Source organism: Apis cerana, linkage group LG2 (assembly GCF_029169275.1).
Source record: "Apis cerana isolate GH-2021 linkage group LG2, AcerK_1.0, whole genome shotgun sequence".
Lineage (NCBI taxonomy): Eukaryota > Metazoa > Arthropoda > Insecta > Hymenoptera > Apidae > Apis > Apis cerana.
The window spans coordinates 12309654-12336775 of record NC_083853.1 but is presented as its reverse complement, the minus strand read 5'-3'; the positions used below and the strand labels follow the sequence as shown (position 1 = coordinate 12336775).

Below are 27122 nucleotides of genomic sequence, written 5' to 3'. Positions count from 1 at the left end.
ATATAACCTCATCATTAAATTTATTATATGATTGAAATTCAAATTATTCAAATATTAAATTAAAATATATATTATAAAAATCTAGGGATTTTTTTATATTAAAGAGACAAACTTGTATTTCAAATTGTTTGATCAATGCATTATATATGCATTTACTATCGTTTCGTTTTTTTAAAGATTAAAAATTCATATTAAAATTCATATTAAAATTGAATATTAAAATACTTATTTTTATTAAAATCCATTTTGAAGAATCAAAATGACTACCATACAAGAAGAAATAAAAGATTTTGTTCGGCGTGCTGTTATTGCAACAGATCCGCAAGAAGCTGTTAAGGAATATTTCTTGTCGAAACAAGAAGACCGTGATATTAAGTAACGAAAAAGTTATTTCATATAATTGATTTTTGATACATTACAAATATATTCTGTGTATTCTTTTATTTTCAGTTCGATAACAATTAGGAAACTGATGTAAAATTCTATGAAAAAGGTTGTCAAAGTATTTTTCTTTTATGATTTTATTTTATATAATTTAAAAAAGAAAAAAAAAGCTAACATCTCCAAAGATATGTGAATTGTATGTTTTATGTATTAGAAAGTATCCTGAATGGGATAAGCCAAGAGTTTACCCAGCATTTGAAGTAGTAAGAGCGCGTAGTGAATTAGAAAAAACCGGAGCTAGATTACATGCGAAATGGTTGGAACAACAAAAAAAACGAAAGTTTATGGACGAGCAATGGCAGGAGATGAGACGTCAGGAATTGATCCTCCGAGAATCATTTATAAAATTCAATAGATTCGTGAAGGAAAATCAAGAGAAACGTGATCGTGCTGATACTAAAATTAAAGAAGAACGTGAACGTCAAATGATTAGACAGGAAGAAGTAATATATCATAATAACTTGATAAAAAATTATTATTTATAATAGTATAAATATAATTCTATTTATTTAGCAGAGAACATATTTTTCAGATAAAACAGATAAATGAAAATTTAAAACACATGTATGACGTTCGAGACAGAATGAAGAAACATGTGCAAGAATATCAAAAATATTCACATTATTTAGACAGAGTTATTGCCGAAACAGGAGAATTTCAATCAATTTCCGAGATTTTTAATCGATATGAAACATTAGTAGAAGCACGATCAATTTTAACCGAACATCAAGATAAAAATCTTCGATTATTAGAGGAAAGAGGAACAGAAATGGTATTCTTTTAATATCTATATATAAATATATATATATATATATATATAATTTATTAATCTTCCACTTATAATAATACAACGAAAAAAAGAAATATCATTTTCTTTATAGCATCATATGACAGAATTAAAAGCACAACAAATTCTGGGATTGAATAATATGTTAGCGCAATTACAAGCAAGACGCGATAAGGCAGAAGTACAAGCTCGTAAATGGGAATCAATCGTAGCTGAAATAAAAGTAACTGCGACGGAAAAAAATTTGGAGCATACGCAAGTGAAAACATGTTGCTGGAATCTATATCAACAAATCTGCAAGAAAAAGGATATTCCCGTGACTGTGAGCAAAGATGATATCGAGCAACAATTAGATCAAATTAAGAGAACGATTATTGAATTAAAATCGATCATGAAAATTGCAAAAAAACGTGTAACAAAATAAGAAACACAGTTTATTTGAAATTATTTGTTCAACTATGTGTAAATAATATTCTAAAGAAATAAAATATACTGATAAATATCTTATTACTTATTAGTATTTTTACCAGTTTTATGAGTTGCATGGCTATGTTGAGGATTCAGCCGATTATCTTGTATGTAGTTCGTAAATATTAATGATTGTGTATTACAGACTCTGTGTTACTATTTTATTGATATCGTTTTTGTATGATTTTTCTAGCTGCCGGTAAATGACAACCAGATATATTATGTAAAAGTTCTGAATAATCTTCATCGAGTCTTTGCTTTAATTTTTTAGTAGCTGCTTCGCGCGTCAACGGGTGTTCCAAACCTTCGGATACGATTTGTAATTCTTCTTTTTCGACGCATCTATATGATTTGATGATTTTTTTTAACAGGTATTCATTTATAAACGAATTGTATTGGAAAAAAAAATGTTGAAAAAAGAACTTAAAAATATTTTTAGGAAAAGGAAGGATAATAAGAAAAGGAAATAGAGAAAAATAGATGGAATCAAAGGACTTACAAGGCACAAGGTTGAGTGGGAGCAATATATTCAATAGGAGGCACTTTCAATCTAGGTCTTCTTTCTTCATCAATTCGCAATTGTTGCGTTTTCGTAGCTCTATCCAGCCAATATACTTTGTGGAACATTTGTGTAATTTGTTTTTCAATAATTCCTAAATATAGCATTACATTACTCATCGTTATCTGTTCATTATCGCCCAATAATCGTAAAATTGGAGAATTATCACAACGAATTGCTTTAAATAGAGAATCTATCCCTTTTAATAATTTTTCTAGAACATCATCACACTGAAATATATAAAAACAAAAAAGTTAGTTATTTAAATAAAAATAGCTCATTCGCGAATCATTTCAGAATTTGATATTAAAAATTTTAACTATTCGAAAATTAATAAAATATAACCTGTGCCAGATTTTCTTCAGCCGCATCAGCAAGTGCGGTTTGTTCTTCAAGTTCTGTTTTGAGCTGCTCTAATGTCTGAGTTTGTTCGTAACTAATACGGTCATTTAAAGTTTGTGCTTCTTGTATAGCTATTGTTAATTGATCAATTCTCGAATTAAGACTTTCCAATTCATCGTTTAATTCATTTACATAACTGAACAAGGCAAAGTTTTCTTCCTCTTGCTTGATAAATTTTGCTATAAGTTTATCATTATTCTGTTCACCTATAATTTATTACGAAATTTTAGATTTTAGATTAAATTATTCATATTTTTATATATCTTAAAAAAATTTAAAGGACCAAATAAAAAAATATAAAGAAATAAATCATAAGATTAAAAAGAAAAGTAAAAGATAATAATTATAATATTAATTATTTTATGTAAGTGAGAAATCTATAGGTATATGTGGTATGTACAATAGGTAAAGAAATTATAAGTACCAATAAATTCTTTAATCGTATGTAAAATATTCTTATAAGTTTCAATCTTGGATTGTTTATATTCCATTGAAGCTTTTCTTTCAGCTGCACGTTTTTCATTTAAATCGCTCATTTCACGATGTTGTCCTTTTATACCAAGAAATTCTTGTAATTTCATTTCATTATCCATTGTTCTTTGTAATTCACACATTTCTGAGATATGATTTCTTAAGTCTCTTAATCCCCTTAAAAAAAATAAACATTCATTTATATTCATAAAATTACATATTGTTAATCACTAAATAAAAAAATAAAAAAAAATATAAATCGATTAATGATCTAACAAATGAAATATTGAATAATCATTGAAAGCAAAATTGTCGAATATACTATATATATATTATTGATTTCTAATCGTTATTCTCGATTTCGATGGATTTTAATGTAATTTTGTATAAATATCTTATTTTGTATAAAATATGATTAATTTTCAAATTATTAATATAATTCTCAGAATTATAGGAATAACGATTCAATCTTTTTAATTTTTCCAATTATTTGTTGATTACAAAAATGTCAAAATTTCTAACAATAATATTAATTTTAAATTTTATTTTACAATAATTGGATGTATAAATTATAGATTTATTATTTATATATACACTTAAATTATTTAAAAATTTCAAATTTACCTTTCACGAAGAGCTTGAATCTTATTTAATTCTTCATCCCTTTGATTGAACGCGATAGTAGCTTGTTCTACTAAATCATTTATAATTTGCTTTCCAGTGTTTAATTGATTAATTAATTTATTCCAAAGTGTTGTAAAATGCAATCTTTCTTTGAGTTTATCTTCAATTTCATCTCGAAGTTTTGTATTAATAGCAACAGCAATGTTAAATCTTTTTGTTGCTACTTCAAGCCGATTTTCTAACATATAAACTATATTTTCATCTCGTATGTACATTTCTTTTAATTGAACGTCTGTTTTAATTTTTCTCCTTATGGTTTCTATTTCTTTTGATAACTGAAAACAATATTAGTATTAATAATAATTTTTATCTTGAAATATTAATGCTTGAAATTAATATAAATTAATAAACCTTGCGAATTTCAACATTGACTTCTTCTATTTCCTGCTTTTCATTCTTTATCATTTCATCATATTGTGTTTGCGATGTTAAAACACATTTTAGCTTTTCTTCCATTTTTTCTTCTTTACGAGTAAACGTTTTTGCACTGGCAGTTTTAATACGAAGAACAAGTTCTGCCTTTTCGTATTCCAAACGATTAATCATATTTATTTGTTTACGAAGTTGTAATTTTGCATCCTCTGCACAAATACTTCGATCATTTTCCATTATCCTAAATTGTCTTTTTAATCTTGAAAGTTCATTTTGAGCTATCGTCTCAAGCTCAGTCTCGTCGAGTATGTGTTGCATGGTTTTACGAGCCATTTTTAAGCTTTATTTTTTTTAATTATAACCTTTTAAAATATAAAAATATAATTTTGTTACAATTTATAAATTATAATTTATAATTTTGTTCAAGCATCATTCTTATTTAAATTTTCAAAGTACAATAAAGACATGTTACATTTAATCCTCTATGTTTTCAAATTTTATTTATTGAACAATTAGTTTATAAATTCTTACAAATTAGATATATATACACTACTTGTTGTATAAGATTGTTTTTATCGATTGAGGTTTAAGTGTAAAGGTTAATATGACTCACTATTTGTTAAACATTTATGAAAAGTTACGATCAATGGATTAGAGATTTTTCCGGAAGATGCCAACGTCCTCATTCATATCTCCCTCACCGTTCACGTAAATGATCTTGGGGATCGATGGAGGAGAGGAAAACACTTTCCCAATGTAACTGTTGATGACGTTCAACGAGTACATTTGAGAAAGACATCTGCCACCCTGTATAGTTCTACCATCTGTACGTGCGTTCTTGTTGATTCTTTCGGTTGCCAAGCACTCTCTCAATGTATAATAACAGGGATTTTGGTTTTTTATATGTTTAATGAAATGTTTTAAATTTATATAATATAGTTTGCATAAAAATGATTGCAAAAAATTATTAAATGTCCAAGAAAGGAAAATATGATTTATGAAAAAATTAATTGTTAACTGTTAATGTAATTATTGCAAAAAATTATTATTTATTTTTTCTCATAAAATTAATTATTTGGAAAATCATTGATATTAGTCAATATATAATCATCGTTTAATGATAAGTGATTTATATTGTATATATTATACTGTATATACATTTAAATTGATAAATATTTACTTAGAATGTTCAATATCGCACATCTTCCAACATTACTTATTTTAATTATTAATGAATAGTAATACTAATCTCTTTGAAAAATATTATTTTTTATTATATGTACATTTCTTCTTTAATCGTTTGATTACTATGCAGTTTGTAAAATGCTTTATAATAATATTGTTTTTCTTTTTCATAAAAATGCCTTTTTTTTTATATGATGGAATTATAGTGAAATTTGAATGATTTTGCACGAAATGAACATTTTCTAACTCTCGAAAAGATATAGACAATTTATTTATTGTACTATTAAAATTGTATATAGTACAATTTGATGTATTTTTGTTATATGACATTTTATTATATAAATAATATATAGACAAAATTTAAAAGAATTTTAAAAAATATTTATTTTAATATAATACATCGATAACAGTAGAAAACGTAGGAGGATCATATGTTAAACACGATCCATAGATTTCATGAGATCGAGTCAGGTGGCGGTTCGACCAGGTGGGTCAAGTAGTGGGGATAACGTTGGTGGTGGGTACAGTCAAAGGAGAGGTTAGTATGCCTTCAGAAGGAAAGGTCGATAGGTTGATTGTTTCGTGTTCGTCAATCGTTGTACATTTTTTTTTTATTTTCCCGCGTTTTATTTTGCTTATGTACTTATTATTTTTCAAAAAAGTGAATATCGTGTGTATGTTATGCGAGATGTATGTAAATTAATCAAAAGATAAATCAAATACGATAATTAAGCGCATCGGTGGCAATATGAACGACCAAAATTGAGATAATTGCATCGTGAATCGAATTTAACAGTAATGTGAGCGAACGTTTTCATAGCGGAACGAGTAGAACTTTCAACCGAAGCCTCGGAGGTGGGAGGATCTACCTGGCTGAGAAGCACGGCGCACGATTCCGTAATATTTATTTTCTACTGGCAGCTAGTGAGTCACTACCTGGCCGACCACGGTGCGGCGAGCTGGTCGCCTTGCGTGTCTGTGTCTTTTTACATGTGTTTCTTGCAAACAGTGAGTTTACGGTGACGCTTTGAACCAGTCAAGATTGTCGAACAGAAAGGAAATTCAAGGATAAAAGCAATTATTGCTGAAAAGATAATCATTTTCGTCCGATTGATATATATTCTAGCACGGAATACAAGAGAATTTCATCAAATTCGGTGTATCTTTCAAACACAATATTCGTAATCATTGACGTCACATTTATATAAGGACAATTCAAAACAAGTATCAGCATTTGTTATGTTATGAAGATTTCATGAGTATCCATATCTATGTACAATCAACAGACGCCACTATTGACTTTGATATGTCAGTGTAGCATTGGATTCTATAATGCAAGTTAAATTGGAAATTTTACTAGCAGTCAAGTGCGATTCGTGCATCGATAGCAATCACTTATTTACGTGTTTGTAGTGAATAGTGTGATAATTTATATATGTATGTACACTTGAAAACAATCGTGAACAAAATAGTAGAGGGACTACATTTGGACATTATATCCATGTTGGTAATTTTGAAGCATGGTTACATTGTTGACTTTCTATCGGAGAAGAAGGAATCGTTGCTGTCTTTATGTTGCGTGTAACAAGGAAACGGAGCAGAACAACGGAATTAGTTAGTCCCGTAACAATTCTCCTAGTTTTTTATATTTTAAAGATGTTAGTTTGACACTCGATCGATAACAATTATTAAATCGATCAATATTAACCTCCAATTTTGTCGCAACATATTTCGCGCTGTCTTTGAATATTTCTAAGTGAATTGATTTTGTGTGCGTGCATGCGTCGAATCGTGTATTGGATACAATTTATGAAAGTAACATATTCAATAAAGGATTGTATTGCTGAGTGTGATCACAGCTGATCACACTGATCGTTTCCGGTTATGAGATTTCACCGATTGACAAGAAAACCTGTTTGGATAATGCGCATGAGTTGGGACGAGAGAAAAAGTGATTTTTTTACATAGCCCTTATTATCATACATGATGTGCAATTTATATAAAAGTGAACGTTACGAATTATGCATGAGTGATCAATTCTTTTATTCTTCTAATTGCATTTTCGAAACAAATTTTAAATCAATGTGCGTAATAATCAAGCGATGTATAATCGAATATCTTTGCTTCAATCGATAAGCGTTATCTTTAATCATATAAAAAAAAAAAGAGTTAAAGATTTTACTTAAACAATTTATATCATTTGTTGAGAACTTGATACGCGTTTAACCTTGAATATCATATGCTTCTATTCTCGATTTATTTCGATAAAAAGAACATATTTTGATGATGCCAAGCTTCAAATGAAATCTTAGATTATGTATTTATTTATTAACATCGATCAATCTCAACTGGAATATCGATTTGTACGCGGTGTTCAATTTATGTTACAAGTTTTTTCGAGCTATCCATATTAATTCGAATGTTACGTATTCACATTCGAACTTTACAAATGATTTTGACGTGTGGATATTTAGTCATCTGGTTTCACATGGGTCATTATTACGAACAATAATAAAAGTCACGCGTCAACGTGACACGTGACACTAGAACGATAATTGGCAAACGTGAAACAATTCGTGAGCACGATGTTACCAAAAAAGGATGGTCATCCCGAGTCGTATGCTTTAGAGGATATGATATCCGATCTCCAGGCGCGACGAAATTCCCTAGATCAAGAAGATCTCGAAGATCCAGCGGAACTTTTAAAAAAACGTGACAGAGATCTTGTTTTAGCTGCTGAATTGGGTAAAGCACTTTTGGAAAGAAATCAAGAATTAACTAGACAGAGTGAGATCCTTACTGAAGAGTACTCGACAAAATTAGAGGTAAGTTTTTATATGATTCTCCATTTTGATATCAACCTATTATATTTTCATCATATTTGATAGATAGAATTTTGAACAATACACGTAGCATAATTTGTTATCTACTGTATCAATTTGCGTCGTGAAAGATAAATAATATATTTGATAATCATACGATTAAGATAGTTTATTTGATGAATTTATATAGGATGATAAATTTATTTTCTTTTGGTAAATTAATTTTCATGAAATCGACGGTAATTGAAAGTGATACCAATTGTTGTTCATCGAAAGATTAACAGCACATTCGCATTGCGTAAAGAAAGATTTTATTAGATTAATCATGGAGGCGTGGTTTTCTTCTACAGTTCTCACACGGACTTACACATCGTTTTCATTACGTTGAAAGCTCGCATTAAGGGAGTCACCGTATCATCTCGTATTAATAGAATAAAAAAAGATTTCTAAACTAATCTATGAATAGTAGAGTTATATGACGATTGCGTGCGAGTAAACGCGCGTGGATCGTTAAAAAAAGATCCCAGTTATCCTAAGTCCAGATCATTCTAAAAAAGTACTAATCTTTTTACTACTTTTTTCTTATCATAAAAACAACCTTAACATTCTTATGTTCATTGCGTGTGATTTCGAGGAAGTGCGTATTTTTATGATAATATTGATCTGATTGTTGAAAATAAAGTAAAAATTTTTTAGAACAAACTTTGATAGTAACATAAAATAACATAAAATAAGTAAAGTAAATTTTTTAGTTTAAAATAGATTTTGGATGAAAATTATTTCCCAATGAGTAACAATATCAACAATTGATAGTAAAAAATGGTTGTGTTGATACGATAATCATTTATTTTGTTTCGAAGTATATTTTTAATCTGAAACAACCAAGTGAAACGGTTTAGAGTTCCTGAAGTGGCCGACTCGAGCGATAACTTATTTATTAACCTATTTATAATCACTGATTCGTATTGCGTGTATATATCTTGAAAGTTTTCCTCACTTTGCTAGGAAGTTTGCACGCTTTGTCCTCTGAAAAATAAAACGAAATAAAAGGAAAAAAAAAAGAAAAACGAAGAAAAATGAAAGTCGAAATGTACATTCGCTCGCGAATAGACGTTTCTCCACGGATTTCGCTGGAATCGGGTCACGGGGCACGGTTCTGAATTACAAATAGACTTTTTACAAGCTTCATGATGGGGTCCAGATCGCGGCAACGATAAATTTATCCGCGAAAAGTAATAGGAACACTGACATTGATAATCGCATCATCGTTGGTAAAATTACATCGTACGCCGATTTCATTTTTCATCTCGTCGCTTTCACGTTCGAAACGATGCTTTTGTTTTGAAAATTAATCCCGTTACTTTTCTCTTTCGATAACTCGATACAATTTTGATCGATGTGTATAGAGGGAAAAAAAAAAATATTCGCAATATGTCATACCATTGTTGGAAATTCCAGAATAGAATTTAAAAGTTCTTCATCATTTATAGTTTTATTCATCGCTGAATCACCCTCTCGTATGCACGTCATTACTTGTGAAAACTTCATTAACATCTCTCTGTTAAATAACGTTCGAGCAATCAAAAGTTGAGGAGAAAAACTTGAATATTCGCGAAGTAGTTAAAAATATATTATAATCACGAATATTTCTACATTATATTAATTATTTTCTAGAACATCTTATTTGATTTTATAATATCATTTTCAATGCTTTTTGCATAAGATACTCGACGCGTGATCGTTGCATTTATACGCGATATTGCAAGATTGTTTTGCGATCGAAAAAAGTATAAAATTGAATTACTCGAGACACATAACAAAATTTCAATTAATCAATTCTTTCTATTATCTTTGAGAAGTTTATTAATCCATCTTTTTCTTCGAAGTAAGTGTTGTGACGACATGTAACGTGCTGAGTTGGAATAAGTAGGTAGTCGTACGTGGACAGAAAGCCACGAAAGCGTGGAAACAAGTCACTTAGGCAACGTAACGTCAAAGACAATGCCCGGCATCACGCTCTGCCTGCCCGCGTACCCGCTTCTTCTTCGTCTATCTTTCCGCGTTTTGCCTGTCACCGTATTTTTGACCTCCGAGAACACGCCATGAGCGCACTCTTCTGTTTCTCTTTTGTCTTTGGTTACAATGCTTCGGTTATACATGGCGCCTTGTTCACGCTTGTAAACCGGGATCCAGTTCACTGGGTTACCACAAAACTCGATCGTTTTGGAATTTTGAAATTTTTGACAATGAAGAGGCATTTTTAAAAGATTAAAAAGCAAACGACTATCACGCAGAATGATTTAAAGCAAGGGATTTAAAATTTCGTTTACTACGAATATTTTTAGGAAAACTTCGATGTCGGAATGCGATTTCTTTTTTTTTTTTTATTTCGAGGAAACACAGTTATTTTGGGGTTGGAGGAAGACAAAACATGCGAACAGTACAGATTATTTTTACGTGATGCATTCCAGAAACGAGTGTGCTTTCTTTCGAACGGATCTACGTGTTTTCCGCCTTCCTTCCGGATATAATTATTATTCGCGCCAGAAAGTTCCGCGAAGATGCATTTGCATTCCCCAAAATAAGAAAAAAATATTCAAAAGATATTTCATGTGCCACATTTTGACCGATAATTATGCAAACGTAACAAGGTCTCGCGACAAAAGAACATCGTCATCATTGTAAAAAAAAAAGATCGTTATCGTCAAATGGCTGTCCGCCTATTTCTCTCTTCATTATGCTGACGTGCGATACACGTCAACGAATATTCCACAAATTAACAATGTTAAAGTACATTCTCTGGAATGTACTCGGTCGAGAAAATACATCGTGCGTGCATCGATCCTTTTTCTCTTCTTTTTCTCTAATTTTTTTCTTTCATTTACTCTGCACCACCTTAATAGTTTCACTTTCACGATTCTCTTCTCGTTTGTAAACGATCATACACAAACTCGTGCGAATACGTTCAGGTATAGGTATACGAGTGTGCTTAAGAATTGTAAAAAAAAAAAGATTCGCATGACGCCCCTATATGGCATGCGTTTGGTCGAACGGGCATGTTGCTTTTCCGGATACTTTAATTAGACTCGTTCGTATTACTTTTACAGGTGTAGAGTACAATTGTATCCGGTATTATCGCACGTATCGTTAAAGTTCGATTATGTAAAGCCTCTAGAAAGCATTTTATCTAGTAATTAATAATCGGATGACGATTTCTTTCATCAATTTGCTCCCAATTTCAATTTATTCATTGGTTTCTCGAAATCTCATCAATTAACGAAGTTTCTTATATATAATATATAGAAAAGTGAAGTTTTTTGTGTGTATATATATATATATATATATATAATTATATATGATTGATAATTATTTACAATTGGACGACCAATTGGCAGTCGATGCGTTGAGGTATGCGATTATTCAATAACAATGCTTTCGAAACTCTATGGCAACCTTTCCGTGTCTGAACGAACGAAAAATGGTATAATAATCGAAGGAAAAGAATTTTAATAGCGAAAAAGAGAGGTAATGAATGCGTGTGGTTGAAGAAGCGTTGAAACGCCGCCACTTAGTCACGGAAGAGTTTTTGAAATTTTGAAATTCAAATATCAATTAGTCTCGTTAATTTACCCACGATTACGGTTTAAAAGACAATGGCAAAAAAATTGATTTATTAACGAATTAATATATGCACTTTAATTGGTCAGACGATACATTGTAAATTTGATTTAAGAATTATACTATATTGTTATATAATGGAATAATACAATAATTCACTCTTATAGTGATAAATAATTACAAATATATATGAGTAGAAAGCTGGTATTTAAAGAATTCGAATTTAACTTAAAAATATATGTGAAAAAGAAAAGAAAAGAATGTGATGATCCAAGGACAGAGTTTTTGATCCACTGTCAACAAAGACTGAAAAAGAAAAAAAGTGGGTTACAGTAGCAATGAAATCGAGCCATTAAATTTACCTCTCGTTATTGTATAATTGGTGGTCTGAAAGCGGTGGCAGAATAATCGCGGCACCGTGTCGACAATAAAAAGCGGCACTTACACGGTTGGCACAGCCAAGATCTAGAAAGCTGAGATTCCACGGACTCCTCGCAGCCGGTGATCCGAGAATTTAGTGCTCGCGAATTAAGCGATCCGACTCGTGGCGTTGTTCCGTCTGTTAAAAATATATCCATCCCGCGAGATGCACGCGATTGTTTCTCCAGCCTTCGTGATTTTTCGATGCCAGACATTTTTTATCCTTTATGTGTTCGTATTCATAATGAAAGAATAAACGAGAAATTTTTAGATTCATTTCGTTTTCATCTTAAACCGAGATATTTTTAAGCGATGATAATTTTGAAGGAAAGTCATTTGCCTTTACGCAATTTCACGCGATTAGAATTGAATAATGGAGAATATTTTGCAACGACTAATAATATTGCCGTGATCCATACATAAAATATTAATATTTTCTTAAACAATATCGAATTAATTTGCACGCTTAATGGTATGTATAGAAGTCATGACAATAAAATATACTACGTACATCGTCTGTAGCAACGCTATATATATATATATGTATATATAATAATATATATATAATATATATATTACATAATTTGTCCAGACACGTAATCATCGACAAATAGTAAATTAATTTAATCTTAACGAAACTCTTTAAATGGTAAACATTAAAAATAATTCGTTCCAACAACGTAACATAATTAGCCTCATTGTTCCCCGATTCGATGGGAAATTTCAACGGTCCATTATACAATTCCTCAAGAATGGTGTGAGAAAGTGCGAAACGAAGGTAGCCATGGCTACGTTCCGCGCCTACGAGGCGTCGAGTATTTTAAGATTTAGAATTTAACATTATAAGGTTAATATTTGCAGGAAAATGCGTCGTGAGATCGTCGGAAGATTGTTGGGCGATTATACGCGAATCCATTGCCTTTCCCTTTAAACATTTATCCCATTATTCCCTTCGAGCATGGCCAACTTTTCAACAATTGCGTTCTCAGGTAGATTGCCACGACTGCTTATATATTATATATAGTTTGAGATCCGGGATCATTTCTTTGCCTAAATGACTGGAGGAAAACTCGCTTTCAACAAAAGACTCCTTTTTCATACGAAATCGTGAGCCAACCTTCTTAAGTAGGCCTATTTCCAGCTTTGTTCCGAACGGTTCCGACCCAGCAGGGATTGGCGAAGAAGTCAGTTTCAGCCGAGAGATAACAGAGAATGATTTTCAAAGATAGATACGTATAATTTTCACGAAGGGAAAAATAAATATCCATTGCGTTACAATGATGGTTCCCAGAGCACGGGCAGAGATTGCCATAGAATAGAAGAAATCGTTTGCAGCTGTTGCGATTCGAAGCCTAGGAGGACGCGAGGCGAAGAACCGGAAGTCCTCGAAAAAACGAACCGTTACTTCTTGGTGACTTGGAGGAACGTTCTACCCTCTTTCCTCGGCTTGTTTATCTATGGGCGCATGAAAAGGAACGTAAATAAATTGTTGTTAGTATTATTAATTCTCTCTTGTTATCTCTCGTTGCGCAAATGCACGCGAAAAACGATAATTCATTTTCGTTCGAGGCGATCGTTATTGTTATTATTATTCATATTATTGATATTATTCGTTCGATAAATATTACATATTTTTCCCCTCCCATAAATTCGAGATTTCGTCAGCGAGACGAACGTTAGAGCATTTTCGAGCATTTAGAGTAACGACGCGATTGTATAGCGAAAGTTTTTTTTAACGACACCACTGAAACTCGAGTCGAAAGGGCACTCGTGTTCTCAACAGCTCGTTTTAAATGAGCTTCTCGGTCGCGTGGTCCGAAGAAAACACTCGACCAAACGATCGAGAAATTTTTTTTCCAGAAACGATCGTATCGTAGGCGTTTCGTTCGAATCGGGTTAACGTTCCAACGTTGTATCTCCACGGGATCGAAAGGATTTCGTCGAAATATCCTTCAAAGAAATATCACGCAATCGTTGGAGAAACATTGATGAATACCGTTAGCTCGATACCTAGGTGGATTCATGTTCCTTCTTCCCCTTCCTCCCGTTGCAAGCTGGCATAATCAATGACGTTTATATATCGGATCGTAAAATAACGATTTAGAATTTAACAGGAGTTCAAATTGAACACGATCGGTTGGCAAAGGATAGAGACACGGATAGAGGGAAGATTAAAAGAGCGAAGAGAAGAAAAAGTTCACCGCTGTTTGTCACGAAATAAGCTAGTTAAGAGCTTCTGTACCGTTAGTCGGAAACTCCGATTGTCTGTTTTTAATCTTGTTACACCTCGTTCGTTATCTTTCCCCATTGTTCCTCGGGAGTGGGTGCTCGTGGAGATCGGGGAACGAGCGAATGCGCGTGGTTGCGCGCCCATTCCACGAGCTATTTCCTTGCAAACGAGTCGAGATGCAGTGAAATTGATTTGACGGTGAATTTGCGCCAAACCACAAATGTACCGTGACGTTCTAACAAGGCGCACCGGTTTGGAGGCTACGTGAAAATGACGGGAGCGCGGGTCGATGTCTCCTCCAAGATTTCAACTTGGACGAACTTTCATAAGTTTCTCGTTATTTTGGTTTTGAGTTTCACGCCTGGTTCAGGATCAACGTGGATAATAAGTAAGTAGATTATGTACACTTAAGCTTGGAGAAAGCAAATTATTACAAGGAAAATCGATCGTTGAATAAGAAATCATATTGATGTTTCAGATGCTCTCCAAAAACGAACAGTCACGGTAGAAATTTTCTGAAAGCCTGGAACAAGTGGTTTTACTTAATTATCGCCTCTTGTTTCCCGTGAATTGCCTTTTTCCTTTTTCTTCATATTCTAGGTTAACTCAATCGTGCGCGAGCGCTCCAACTCGACGACAGGGAAAATTCAGCGGTTACATGCTCGGATCGTTCGGTCGGGTTTTCCTTCGTTCTCACAATATAGTAGCACGGGTACGATGCGTGTATAAAGTGCGTGCACTCTCACCTGTCGGTGTCGAATAACGATTTGAAACGGGAGATCGGTACGCTCGTTTCTCGAGACGCGGTTTACCGCTTAAGGGACCATTGTAAAATAAGATAAGACCGATTTTTCTCGGTGGAACTATCGCCTCGGTTCTGTCACTGTTTCCTCATTTCCCACGATTTCAATCGATGGCGCCACCACGTCGGATGAACATACAGATGTAGATGTTCACGCGCGAAAGAATATCAATCGGATCTCTGTCGACAATTTCAATAGAGAATTATTATTCTTCTCGTCGTTTTCTGTTTTTTTTCTTCTTGTTTTTTGTTTCTGTACCGTCCTATCGATTATTTCGTTTTACTCGAGCGGTTGATTTACCTACGATCACATAGTTGGCGAGTGGCATTAAAGAACCTAAGAAGCGTCAGGTGTCGTCTTGCTTCTTCTTCTAGATGATATTTCACACCATCGTTGACTGTAGTTCTGAACCTCGAATCCAGCCTCGATCGCGATCCCAATCGGCTCGACGAAATATCTTCGATTAATCGGAATTTAGCGAAATTTTTCGAAAGAAAGAGAGAAAAAGAAACGAAAAGGCAGAAAAACGTTCAACAATTTAGAAAATTGTGGGAAAATTTCAAACGTTGATGAAACGCGAGGGAATCGATCCGAGAGAATCAAGATAAAGCTTCTCGACGTACTCCTGTATCGCGGCAGCCTTGATACATTTCGAAAGGTGCACGAACCGCAAACTCTTTGTTACTCAATTCGTTTTAATTGGCGGTGAGTCACATAAGTTTTGTAAACAATAATAATAGCCGCGAAAGGACGCTGCGGCGAGTTACTGTCGGTGACGCGATTACGACATACCGGCCTCTTTTAGTTTCTTGTAATCTACCTCTAATCTTATTAATCGCATACTTACCTTCTACTTTCACGAATTCCATACCAGATAATCGCCACTCTTACTTTTCTAACTTCAAAGCGGTTTTAAACCACCGACATCGTGTTCCCCCAACGAGTTTCGGTCATCGATCGCAATTTAGCTCGGCTGCTATACGCGCTGCTATTCATACGTGTCCTTTAACCAGCGGTTTGCGCAATTTCCACGGGAGGCTTCTGCCAGTAATGACTTAATAACAGCCTCGAGCAGAGATCGCTACGAATTCGCCACTGTGTTCGAGATAGTCGTTAATAAAGCATTGTGCTCGCATTCCCGCAATGATCTCGTGATCCACTTTCCTTCCACGCGAAATTTAATTTTCCTCGCCACCGAATAGGCGATACAGATGTCGAGAATATTTTCGACTGTGTATCTAGTTTCGAGATACATAGATACGAGCTCGTTGAGAGGCAAAGCAGAAAACGGAACATTGCAAATTTATTCTTCCCTCCAACTTATGTTTTAAACTCGCCAAATATATCCACTTTCATCGTTTCTACCTACGATTTCTAGCGAACTGTTGCGCAACATTTTAAGAGGTAGTAAAATTTTACCTCGATTCGTCACACCGGATTGAATATTCGATCGTGAATATTCGAGGCGAGTTTCGTGGTACCTCGGAGCAGATCGGTGAGAGGCGATCGCTTACGTAAAACGATAACGCGATATCAAAGTTGGTTGGGTACATTGTGCGCGCAATTAAACATCGCCGTGTTTCCACCTAGATTATCGAGTGTCGATGAAGCAATCGTTACGTTCGAACGACGCATCGCACCTGCTTCTGTTTTTCACGTGGCTCTAATTACACGACGCCCTCGAGAGCGTGCGTCCGCGTACGTGTTGACGTGTTGGACGAAAATATATCGCGTGCTCCTTGGGGTTTCGAGCAAGGGGAATCGCGGGCAAGAAATTGGAATAAGAAGTGGAGGAGCAAGAACTGTGGAAGCATTGTTGAGAGAGCGGTCGAATGCAATCGGACAAGAGTCACGCTCCGATCCAATTAGCCGCTCTTTCTCTGATGAACCGATATTCCGACCGCAATAGACCCGGGAGAAATTACACAACGCTTTACACCGATCGCCACGGGTTTCCTTTCCTCTCGTCCGTGTTAATGCTTATGGACATATCCGGCTGTGGTATTATCCGGCCGCCATTGTCACGCGAGAATCGCGGCCTTTTCTACTTATTTCATCTTTTCTCAATCCTTCCAAGTTGAGAATTGCGCCTTCTCGCGCGCCAACTTGAAGATCGGTTGACAAAATTTGAAAAAAATTCTTTAGGCACGGAAAACCGGTTATGCCATCGGGCAAGTTGTATGCATATGTACAGGGTGTTCCATTCGAATCTACTCGAGGATATCGAAAAGTCATTTGGACTATCGTATCGAATTTCACGTCGTTTAATTTCCTTTTATTCGGATTCCAAGCCATGCGCGTTTGGATTTAATTCAAACGGCACGAGATCTCGTAAATAATTTTAATAGAAACATTAGTCAACAGCGTTCCGCTCGATGCGTAAAAGGTCGATATAGTCTATCAAAGGGCAGCGGTGAAAGGAAGGCGGCGATTTTTAAATACCGTAATACTTACCCAATTCCATTTTTACGCATTTTCAATTCACCGGCTGAGAGCAGATCGCGCAACACGTGGATGGACTTGGTTGCGCGACTAACGACTACGATCATTGCCGGGCTCGTCACGGGCCATTGCCTCTTTATTACAAGTCTTTCCCTACCTCTCCTCCTCCTTTTCAGAGAAGGTTCAACTCGCATAATCGTTTTCTTCTCCGAGGGAAAGTGAACGAGAAACGGCGCAACGCCAAAAGCCAGCCGGCAATGCGTCACCGCGAAGTGCAATGCCAATTAAATTGCGATTATCGCGATATTTCTCACTCCTTTATACACCGCCAATGAAAATCGCGATTATGAAATAATCGAGCTATTTTTTCCCGATAAAACGTGACTTATGTCCGTTATGGCTTATGCGAGCGAGAAAAATCGATCGATAATATTCGATTAGTTGTGCACCAAGTCGATCGATATTTATCTAGAATTGTTTATGGAATTGTTATGGAAATCCAATAGCAATAGTAAAGTGTTAAATGGCAAAAGAAAAATCCATCCAAAGGAGATAGATGCAGAGGAACGTGGAAAAAAAATGTTTAGTCGAAACTAATTTTTCGCAAAATTAACGATAAAACTAATAAAATTTTCTCGATAAAAAACACGTATCGATATCATAGCTGGCAAAAAAGAAAAAAAAATGGGAAAAAACGATTGTTAATAGAATTGTTAAACCTTTTGTCTCCTTCCTATAATCAAGTCACGATTAGTTTCTTTCGACGATCACGTCGCAAGATTATGTCGCCTGAAGTTTGCCTGCCTCCTTCTATTTTTTTTAATTTTTTTATTCCTTACAACGGTACAACGGATCCAAGAAACGCGGGACGAAGGATGTTCCGTCGAGGGGAAGGCTTTACCCGTGTAATTAAATTAGACGCAGTGCGAGGATTACCTGTGCAATGAGGAAGGAAATACGCGGGATTGCCACACGCTGAAAAACACGGCTCGTCATTTCGTTTTCGCAATTGGCGGATCGTTAATGTTCTCGTTGGCGAGAAGGTGCAAGCGCGCGTTTCAGCATTTCAAAATTTTTGCCCGACTCGTGTCCTTTTTACACGGTCTTTTTTTTCTTTTTTTTTGTTTCCGCGTTGCGGTTGTCGTCCCATGTTAAAGGGAGGAGTATCGTGAGCACGTGATCGGGTGCGATAAATCGAAGATTCGCGTCCACTCGTACCAGTCACTGTTCGCTCTGCTTCCTTATTTCCTTTTCCATCGGAGCGGATGTCTGTTTCTTCGAGCAGAAAGCGACAGGAGCTCAGCCATTAAATTAGAAGTCCGATAAAGTGTGCCGGAAGATGTATTGTTGGCCACGGAGTATATAATTAGAATATCTTTTCGTGGATGATATTGTTTGTAACTCTGACTTATTCATGCCTCAGAGAGACAAAATTTGTCCGACAAAGTTATCCAGAAATCGGATTTTTAACGATCAAAGTAGATTATTGATAAGATTATTGATCGTACGTTACATTACTTGCAAGTCTTGCATCGTAATTTTTAATCAGACAGAAATTTCTAGTTGATAAAAAATGTTTCACGTAAGATGCAACGCGTTTAAGAGACAAAGCAACCATTCTTCGGCGTCTCCTGCCAATTAATTTTATGTTTTAATAAAAATATTTCGCAAGGATAGTATCTCGTCAATAATTAGTTAACATTTAGCAACATCTATCGAGAAAATGGACAAGAATTGAAACGTGGAACGTGGTTTGTATACACGTGTCACGTGTACGTTTTCACAATGATAGACAAAGTGTTTGCAATTATCCATGCCGGTATGCTCGTGGATAATAGTACATGTGTAGTTTGTAATCAAACGATAGAATTAATCGAAAGATAATAGATGCTTAAATTTGCAGATAAGAAGGATAAGTAATAAAACTTGTAATTCCTGTTTATCTATGATTCATCCCATGCGATTATTGCTCGTTGAATATCAATCGATCTTTTAATGTTATATACAAAAAAATTACGATAAGATACCAAATGTACATGTATCTGGAGCGGGAAAAATTCTTGGAGACGATTGAAAAAAAGCGAAGAAGAATTTTTCGCTGAAGTAAAAATATTAGTAGAAAATGAAATTGCGCGAAAGCGTGTTTATTAATAGCGTCGATCGACAAAACCACCGCAATCGGAGCAGCACTCGCAGAGAACGGGATGGAGATCCGTGAGTCATGGATCTCCGCTAGTTGCCTCCGGCCGTTGTTACATACCTTATGAAAAAAAACGTGCGTCTCCTGTACGCATCACACACGTGTTTGCCTTTCAGTCCTCCGTGCTTTGTCCCTTTTGCCGTATCCTCTCCGTGCATGCACTTATCTCGTCTTTCCACTTCTTTCCTTTTTTTTTTTCCTCTTTTTCTTTGCGCATTCGAGAAGAGAGTTTAGCCACCTCGAGGCGGATACAATCGGTGGGGCTTCGACCGTTTAAGTTAAAACCGGAAAAGATAAAGGTTATTTCACAAGAGAGGATGACAATAAAATTGTTGTGTATATTATATAGCCTCTAATGGGCATTGTTAAAGCTCATGGCATTGACTCAGCGACATTACTGTATCAAACATTCCATAGAATGCTTGTCAAATTTCCAGGTATGAATTGAATTGCGTCGAGTTGTATCGATCATCGCGTTAATCCGTTATATATATATATCGACGTATGTTAAAAAGAAGGGAAAAAAAAAACATTTTGCGATATTCGAAATTAAAATTAACGAGCGAAACGATCGATATCGTTTTTAATAAATTTAACGCGTGCGAATTCATGCTCGAGATTACGAAGATAAATTTAATGATTTGATTCTGACGATAATAATTCCCCAGTCTCTGACAATTTTTGAACGATCGAGCAGTAACGTGGCTGTACGGACGATAGGTCGATGAATAACCACGGGAGACCAAGGCCGTACCTTCTAGCTCGATAAACCCCACTGACATCGAACCGTTGCGATTGTTACGTACAGGCCTGCATTACGGCTACCTTCTCAATCGCGATTCGTACCGCAAAACTATACACCACCGTCGCGCGGATCCAAATTAAAATTTTTTCGTGAAAACGCATCAAACGTCGACTATTAACGATAATTCTAATTGGAATTCGAATGTTCCTGGTAATTGTTGCGAAATCAATCAAAATGCGTCGCGTTTAATTAATTCGTTATCGATTTTAGGTGGAAGCCAATCGATAAATCAGATTACTTTATCGTTAAAGTAGAATTTGATCACTCGATTACGATCATAACACGATATTTGTGGTTACAATTTAATCTCTGAAAATGCAGACGGAGCGAATTATCGAATAATCGGAGAAAAGAAAAGATTCGTGACAACGTTTCTGCAACGATTTCGATGTCCGGGATAATGAAAGTGTCGAAGATTTTGTTACGAAACAGCCAAACCTTTCACCTCGTACGGATCCTCGTAAGTCTCGAGTCACACCGCAGTTATACACTGGTGAACCTGAGAGAAGTAGGCGAGAGTTTCGTTCGGCCGGTGAATCATCGCCAATCTTTTTAAAATTCGACGAATGACGCGAGCGCGGTGAAACGAGACGAGAATTTCGAGAAAGGAGGCGACAGAATCCTGTTTTTTTTTTTTCTCTCGATATTCCACTCAGGGACGTTTGCGGGCAGCCTTCGTAGGTCGATCGAGATGTTTCGAGGTCGAAGGTAACCAAGCGATTCCAGTCGTCGATTTTACAAACAGGCGTTGAGGTAGACCGCCGTCGCAGTTTGTTTCCTTCTTTCTTTCCTTTTTATCATTTCAATATCGTCGAGGCTTTTATGCCGATCTGTCGCCTGCCTTTTTCCTTCCCTCGGTCTCGAGTTGGGAGCTCCACGTCCGTGAGAGTTTAACTCAGTGTCTCCCAACTTGCGGTAAACCGAGTTTCACGGAGGAGGAATAATTTGAATATTTCGATAGGCAATTTTTAGAAAATAACCTCGTATTCGTCATCTGATCATCTGATGTAATTAAATTTCGATCGATCATTGTAATAAGAAAAAAGAGATTTCGAGGCGAGGAAACGTACAAAAAAGATGAGGAAACACTGACTTTGATAAAAAGACGAAGAGCGAATAACGAAGAAAATATGCAAGAAAATATGCATACGTTGCACAAAAAACCTCCGTATATATATTCTCTCCGTTATTATATGAACCAACCTGCGTGAATAAACGGCCGCTTTCGAGGATATCGAGAAAGTACAGTAGTATTTTTTGTCCATATATATATATATACGAAATAATGTATCGAGTCCGAGATAATTAGCGGTTACGTATACCGTAAACGTACTCCAGTGTTTCGACACGTGACACAAAAAAAAAAAGTTTCGACGACGAAACACCGGGATATCCTGCTAATTGGCTTTCATCGATCCCGTATAATAGTCTTAACGTTCCCGCTGTTTGTTGTCGCAGAGTCTGGAACAAGAGAGGCATCTACTCCGTCGAAGGCTCGAGGAGGTGATAAGCGAAAACGAGGCGAGAAATTTAGAGCTGCAGGCGGATGTGGAGACGCTGAGGAGTCAATTGGAGGAGCAGAATGAGCGCGCGAGGCGAGCGGAACGAGATCAGGCGAGCCTGGTCGCCGAGCTCACAGCGCAAAATACGAGGCTTGCCGATCAGCTGAGAGAAGCCGCGAAGCAGGAAGAGCAGCTGCTCATCGAGGTCAAGGTGCTGAGGGAAAAGTGTGCCCTCCGAAGTACCACGCTCCAGGATCACGTCAGTAGCTTGGAGGTTCTCAGGGACGAGGTAAATTAATAGTTTCCTTGGCAGGCGGATCCACTCTCTCGCCATCGTTCCGTTTCCCTTCCGTTCATTACGCAACCATCCTCCCCGTAACTTTGACGTGCATCCGTGTCAAGCGATTGATTATCCCGAGCGCGAACCTCGTTTGTTTGTTTCTTTTTTGATCGTTAACGAATCGTCGTGGATAAATAATTATTCTGGGAACCGTGTTGCTCGTTTTACCGTTCCAATTATGGTTAATGGATATTGTTCGCCGGTGGTTACAAAGGAACGTTATGAATATGTATGACTCTCGCGATTATCAATGAACCGTGTACGCTCGATCCGATTCGATCGTGAGAAGTTGATCGCGATGCACGGGATACAGTAACGTATAACGACAAGTCGTGACCCTCGGCGATCGACTTAACTTCCCTCGTCCTTCGCTCCTGCGCCCTTTCGTCTCCTCTTACGAACTCGAATTTCAGGAAATGCCCTTCGCTCGCCAATTCTCGACGGCGTGAAACCGTCTACTTGTTACCCTGCCCGCGTCCCCGTCGATCGATATCGATTCTCGCGAATAAAAATTGCCAGCTCGATCGTGTCGGAAGAAATGGGAGAAGAGAGATGACCTTTGGAATCGTTCACTTCTGTGACCTTGTCGAAGTGGAAAAGTTTTTTTTCTCCAAAGGAAGGATTCGTTATTCAGCTTTCGCGTATCTATTACAAGGTCGAAAGTATACAGAAAGGAGAGGCGCGCGAATACGTGACGCTACCAATATCACCAGCCGTTCCCGAAACCTCTATTCCGTTAATTAACATACTATTGAATCCCACACCGTGGTCGATTACGTACGTGCGCCACGCAGTTTAGCTTCTTCTTACGAAAGAACCGGAAGCACGCGCTCTAACGCCGTGTCACGTGTACGACGCTGTGGCGCTGCGTCAGCGAATGTTGTACGATACGTGTACGGCGATATGCGAACGTAGATATGCGGAATTATGAACAGAACGGGTAAGGTGATTGGCAGAGCTCGATATGCGATATACGTAATAGGGAAATGAAATAAAAGGTGAGTCGGATAGACGCAACGGGTTTGGCGTGTTCCAGGTACAGCTAGTGTCCGCGCAAAGAGCAGAATTGGAGAGGAGGTCCTTGGAGCTGCGGGAGGAGAGGGCGAGAGCGATGGCGGCCCTCGAAGAAGCCGAGGATAGAGCCACGGCCTTGGAGCGGCTCGGTCACGAAGCGGAACACCGGGCGAAGCTAGCCGAAAGGGAAAGGTGAGGCTTGATATTTTTTGTCGCTTAATATTTTCTAAAGTATTTACGATGTAAATAATTTACGCACGATATTTGTATTTGTATGGTAGCTGGATTGAAGTACATATTTCATTTCATAATGGTCCATTTCTTTTTTTCTTTTTTTATTTCCAAGCGACTGTTTTTCTCCATATGCGAGGAAAGGATAAAAATATTCGTGTACTAGGAAATATATTGGCAAGAAATAGAGGAAGGTATATTATGTAGCAGCGGTGGTGAGCGATCGATTTTTCTCTAAGCTAATCGCGTTTGTTTGTCTCTTTCGTTGGCTTACGAAAGCTTATCGTTCACCATACGCGGTAAACATCGGTGTGTAAACGTAAGGGCGGATCGATTGGATCGGTTTTTAGAAGACGGATTTATCAGGCGGATTATCGACGTTTCATTAATGGATCGTATCGACAGGGACGAACTGGCGGCGACATTGGCGGTCATCGAGGCGGAAAGGAGAGGCAGATCCGGCTCGATACAGAAACCACCGAGGTCCCTGCAGGCCGAGATGGAGTGCGAGGAGAGCGGAAGTTCGTTGGGGGAACAGGAGGATTTGCGTGCGGAGGTGGCGAGGGCGGTGAAGCGGTTGAAGGAGTTGTGCGTCCATCTGAGGCGGGGAGAGGACGACTCGGGTTTGCAGAGCGATTGCGACGAGTCCATGCTCGTGATCGTGAACAACAACACTGCGGAAGCGGAGGAGGCGAACACCCACGGGCAAGAGACTCTCCCCAGCTCGGTAAGGGACTCGCGTAACGCGCGCCTTTTGTTCCGACTTCCGGTTTCCGGCAACGCAATATAGGGAACCTGTGTCGAGCCCACGAAAAATTGACGAGACGTGCTCGGTTCACCGATCGGAACACCCGCGCTGATCGTAGATAACGAATCGTGTTTTTTAGATAGTTAAGCGCTTATAAAACGCTTTATATTTGCTTTTATATTTTTATTTCGTTTACACGGCTGCTTTCATTTGCACTGCTCCGATAAGATTCGTTGCAATTTGCCGCGAGGCAGAGATATCTCTCCACGATCGATCCGAGTCCTTCGATGCGCGTTATACTCACAAGTGGTTCGCCATATGTTCTTTGTACGAGTGGTTCTTTCATTTATTCATTTTTTCCTTTTTTCTCTGCAGACCAATTGTCCCGGTGCTTTGTTGGACCTGGTCGAGGAGGTATACAACTTGGCTCTATCTGGCAGAGGGGCACCCGGCGAGCTAGGTTTGGCCGTGGAACTTCACAGGGTGCGGGAAGAATTGGAAAACGTGAAGGATCAACACAAGCAGACGCAAGAGGAACTTAAGAGGCGCGGAGAGGCTTTGCTCGATGTGACGAGCAAATTGAGCGTGAGCGAGGCCGAGTTGCGCGGTGTTAAAGAGGAACGTGATAGAGCTCGTGACGATATGGAGCACTCGCAGTTGACCAAGGACGAGATTTTGACGCAGGCTTACAAGGTCAGGGATCAAGCTGTGGCCAGGAAGAACAGGGCCGAGGTGGAGTTGGCGAAAACGAGGATAGACGTGCTGCAGGCTAACAGCCAACTGATGGAAGCTATCCAACAAAAGATCGAACTGAGTCAACAGTTGGAACAATGGCAGATGGACATGCAATCTCTTCTCGACGAACACGTTCGAAGCAAATTGATGCCTGTCACGAGCTCTCTCGCCGCTACGAACTCTGAAAATTCAGAAATTGTGGCACCAGCTAGGAAAAAACGGAGTACCGGCTCGTCGAAAAAGATGTTCGGCCTCTTTTGACGAAAATGACTATTCGCGTAAAAATTTGTCGCGCGAAATGGAAATAAAGAACGGCGAGAGAAGAAGACTGCGCTCGAAAAGGGATCTTTTCCAATACTTTTCATCGTAGCGCTAGTAGCGTATCAGGGACCATTCGTCCGCTCATTTCTTCGTCGTGTTTGGAAACCGATAGATTGGATCCGTAGTCGAGCGGCAACGCGCCATAGAAGGCGCTTTGCGTGCATCGTTTTTCACGACGATTTGTATCTACCGACAAGTTTATGAGAAAACTCGTCTCTTACTTGGCAACATCGCGAGATCGTGTTTCGATCTCGAGACTTTTATCTTCCTTAGCGTAGATTTTCTCGCATTATGTTTTTTCCTAATCGTATCTGACAGATATATATTTGATAGATATATCGCTTTATTTTTTTTTTTTTTTGTTTTGTTTAAATCTCGAAAAGTATGTCACGGTATGTGTTCGAAACAACGAAAGAAAGTTTCTTCTTATTAGATTGTTCATGCGATGTAGAAAAGAAGAAAAGCGCCAATCGGCAAACTTAAACGATTACTTAATAATACCTTATAGCGAACGTTTCTTTTCCCTTTGGGTGAACGTCTCGTCATTCCCGTAATCGTGGAACGACTTGTTACCACGGTAAGAACGATCTCTAGTGGCGTCTTCTCGTAAAGATCTCCGGATTCGCGGGTACAAACTTATCATTATTCCGAGCGATACGTTTAAGCGAAACTAGTAGTCGGCATTCTCGTTCCCGTTTCTTTTTATCGGGCGAGATGCAATGGCCTAAAGGGAGTCTATCCTTTTTAATTCGTGGCTGTAAATATACTAAAACGTTTGTGATAGAATCGTGTGTCTTACGTTAGGTTTTACGAGAATTAAATTTCTTTTATCGTTGATTGTGATATGGATATATATATATATATATATATATATAGTATATATATGTACATTTTATCATTGTTACGATAAATTTTATATAAGATGGCACTATCGTTATTACATTGGCGATAATATAATTGATTAAAAAGAGTAAAGAAAACGAAATTGAATTTTGGAAATTTGGAAAAGGAATTTTAAGCTTATATTTATATTTCGAGTTTTATTTTTTCTTATTTAATTCGCTTTAAACCATTCATTACCGTTCATTACCGTCCGTCCGTCCGTCCAAATGGACCAGGAAATTCCAATTAATACGATTCGAAAATTGTAAGAAGATAAGACGTTGTTCAATTAGTGATGGAACTCGATCAACGACAGTGCAATAACATGCTAGAAAATTTTTTCACCCACGTTTACGTCGGTCAACCGCAACGATGTTCCTCGACATTCTTTCTCTTCATAACCAGTCTGAACGCTTAGCTTTAATTAACGATCGGTGTTAAGTAACAACGAAGCGGTTGCTCGCGGATCACTTAACGCGCTTGCGCAGCATCTGTGCTCGCAATTCGCGCGCGCAAGTAGCCTTCTTTGTAAATTAGTAATCGACGATTTGTATTCGTCGAGATTGTATGATAGTTGTATGATTCCATTTGAACGATTATGACAACATATTTATTTAATAAAAATCTGTTTTACGGA

General features: G+C 37.0%; 3 protein-coding genes across 4 annotated transcripts; 2 read left to right on the top strand and 1 right to left on the bottom strand.

Annotated features, from left to right (window-relative positions):
• Positions 1-106: 106 nt before the first annotated feature.
• Positions 107-2376, top strand: LOC108002718 (coiled-coil domain-containing protein 42 like-2-like). Its single transcript, XM_017064541.3, has 6 exons — positions 107-375; positions 599-887; positions 977-1216; positions 1326-1806; positions 1893-2070; positions 2139-2376. The coding sequence occupies exons 1-4, from the start codon at positions 260-262 to the stop codon at positions 1653-1655; spliced, it is 975 nt and encodes a 324-aa protein (XP_016920030.1). The 5' UTR covers positions 107-259; the 3' UTR covers positions 1656-1806; positions 1893-2070; positions 2139-2376.
• Positions 2195-21329, bottom strand: LOC108002717 (coiled-coil domain-containing protein 63-like). 2 transcript variants are annotated; one of them, XM_028669177.2, is made up of 6 exons: positions 19968-21329; positions 4167-4549; positions 3756-4090; positions 3085-3308; positions 2604-2866; positions 2195-2488 (listed from the first exon to the last, which is right to left on the bottom strand). In XM_028669177.2, exons 2-6 carry the CDS (start codon positions 4518-4520, stop codon positions 2195-2197), a joined length of 1470 nt encoding a protein of 489 aa, XP_028524978.2. In that variant the 5' UTR covers positions 4521-4549; positions 19968-21329. The 2 variants fall into 2 exon arrangements, with proteins under 2 accessions (XP_028524978.2, XP_016920029.3); XM_017064540.3 differs by lacking the exon at positions 19968-21329 and adding an exon at positions 4801-5180.
• On the top strand, positions 5909-27122 carry LOC108002713 (bicaudal D-related protein homolog). Its single transcript, XM_017064537.3, has 5 exons — positions 5909-8197; positions 22171-22503; positions 23591-23760; positions 24205-24526; positions 24923-27122. Exons 1-5 carry the CDS (start codon positions 7958-7960, stop codon positions 25541-25543), a joined length of 1686 nt encoding a protein of 561 aa, XP_016920026.1. The 5' UTR covers positions 5909-7957; the 3' UTR covers positions 25544-27122.

What these genes read in the sequence shown, in the direction of transcription:
- LOC108002713 (XM_017064537.3), top strand. Translation starts at nt 7,958, where the DNA reads ATGTTACCAAAAAAGGATGGTCATCCCGAGTCGTATGCTTTAGAGGAT. An exon ending in TGGAGGTTCTCAGGGACGAG is followed by an intron (nt 22,504 to 23,590) that starts GTAAATTAATAG and finishes GGCGTGTTCCAG; the next exon opens with GTACAGCTAGTGTCCGCGCA. An exon ending in AAGCTAGCCGAAAGGGAAAG is followed by an intron (nt 23,761 to 24,204) that starts GTGAGGCTTGAT and finishes TCGTATCGACAG; the next exon opens with GGACGAACTGGCGGCGACAT.
- LOC108002717 (XM_028669177.2), bottom strand. Translation starts at nt 4,520, where the DNA reads ATGGCTCGTAAAACCATGCAACACATACTCGACGAGACTGAGCTTGAG. An exon ending in ATTCAAGCTCTTCGTGAAAG is followed by an intron (nt 3,309 to 3,755) that starts GTAAATTTGAAA and finishes ATTTTTTTTAAG; the next exon opens with GGGATTAAGAGACTTAAGAA. An exon ending in TACGATTAAAGAATTTATTG is followed by an intron (nt 2,867 to 3,084) that starts GTACTTATAATT and finishes AATAAATTATAG; the next exon opens with GTGAACAGAATAATGATAAA.
- LOC108002718 (XM_017064541.3), top strand. Translation starts at nt 260, where the DNA reads ATGACTACCATACAAGAAGAAATAAAAGATTTTGTTCGGCGTGCTGTT. An exon ending in CAAGAAGACCGTGATATTAA is followed by an intron (nt 376 to 598) that starts GTAACGAAAAAG and finishes TTTATGTATTAG; the next exon opens with AAAGTATCCTGAATGGGATA. An exon ending in AGGAAAGAGGAACAGAAATG is followed by an intron (nt 1,217 to 1,325) that starts GTATTCTTTTAA and finishes TTTTCTTTATAG; the next exon opens with CATCATATGACAGAATTAAA.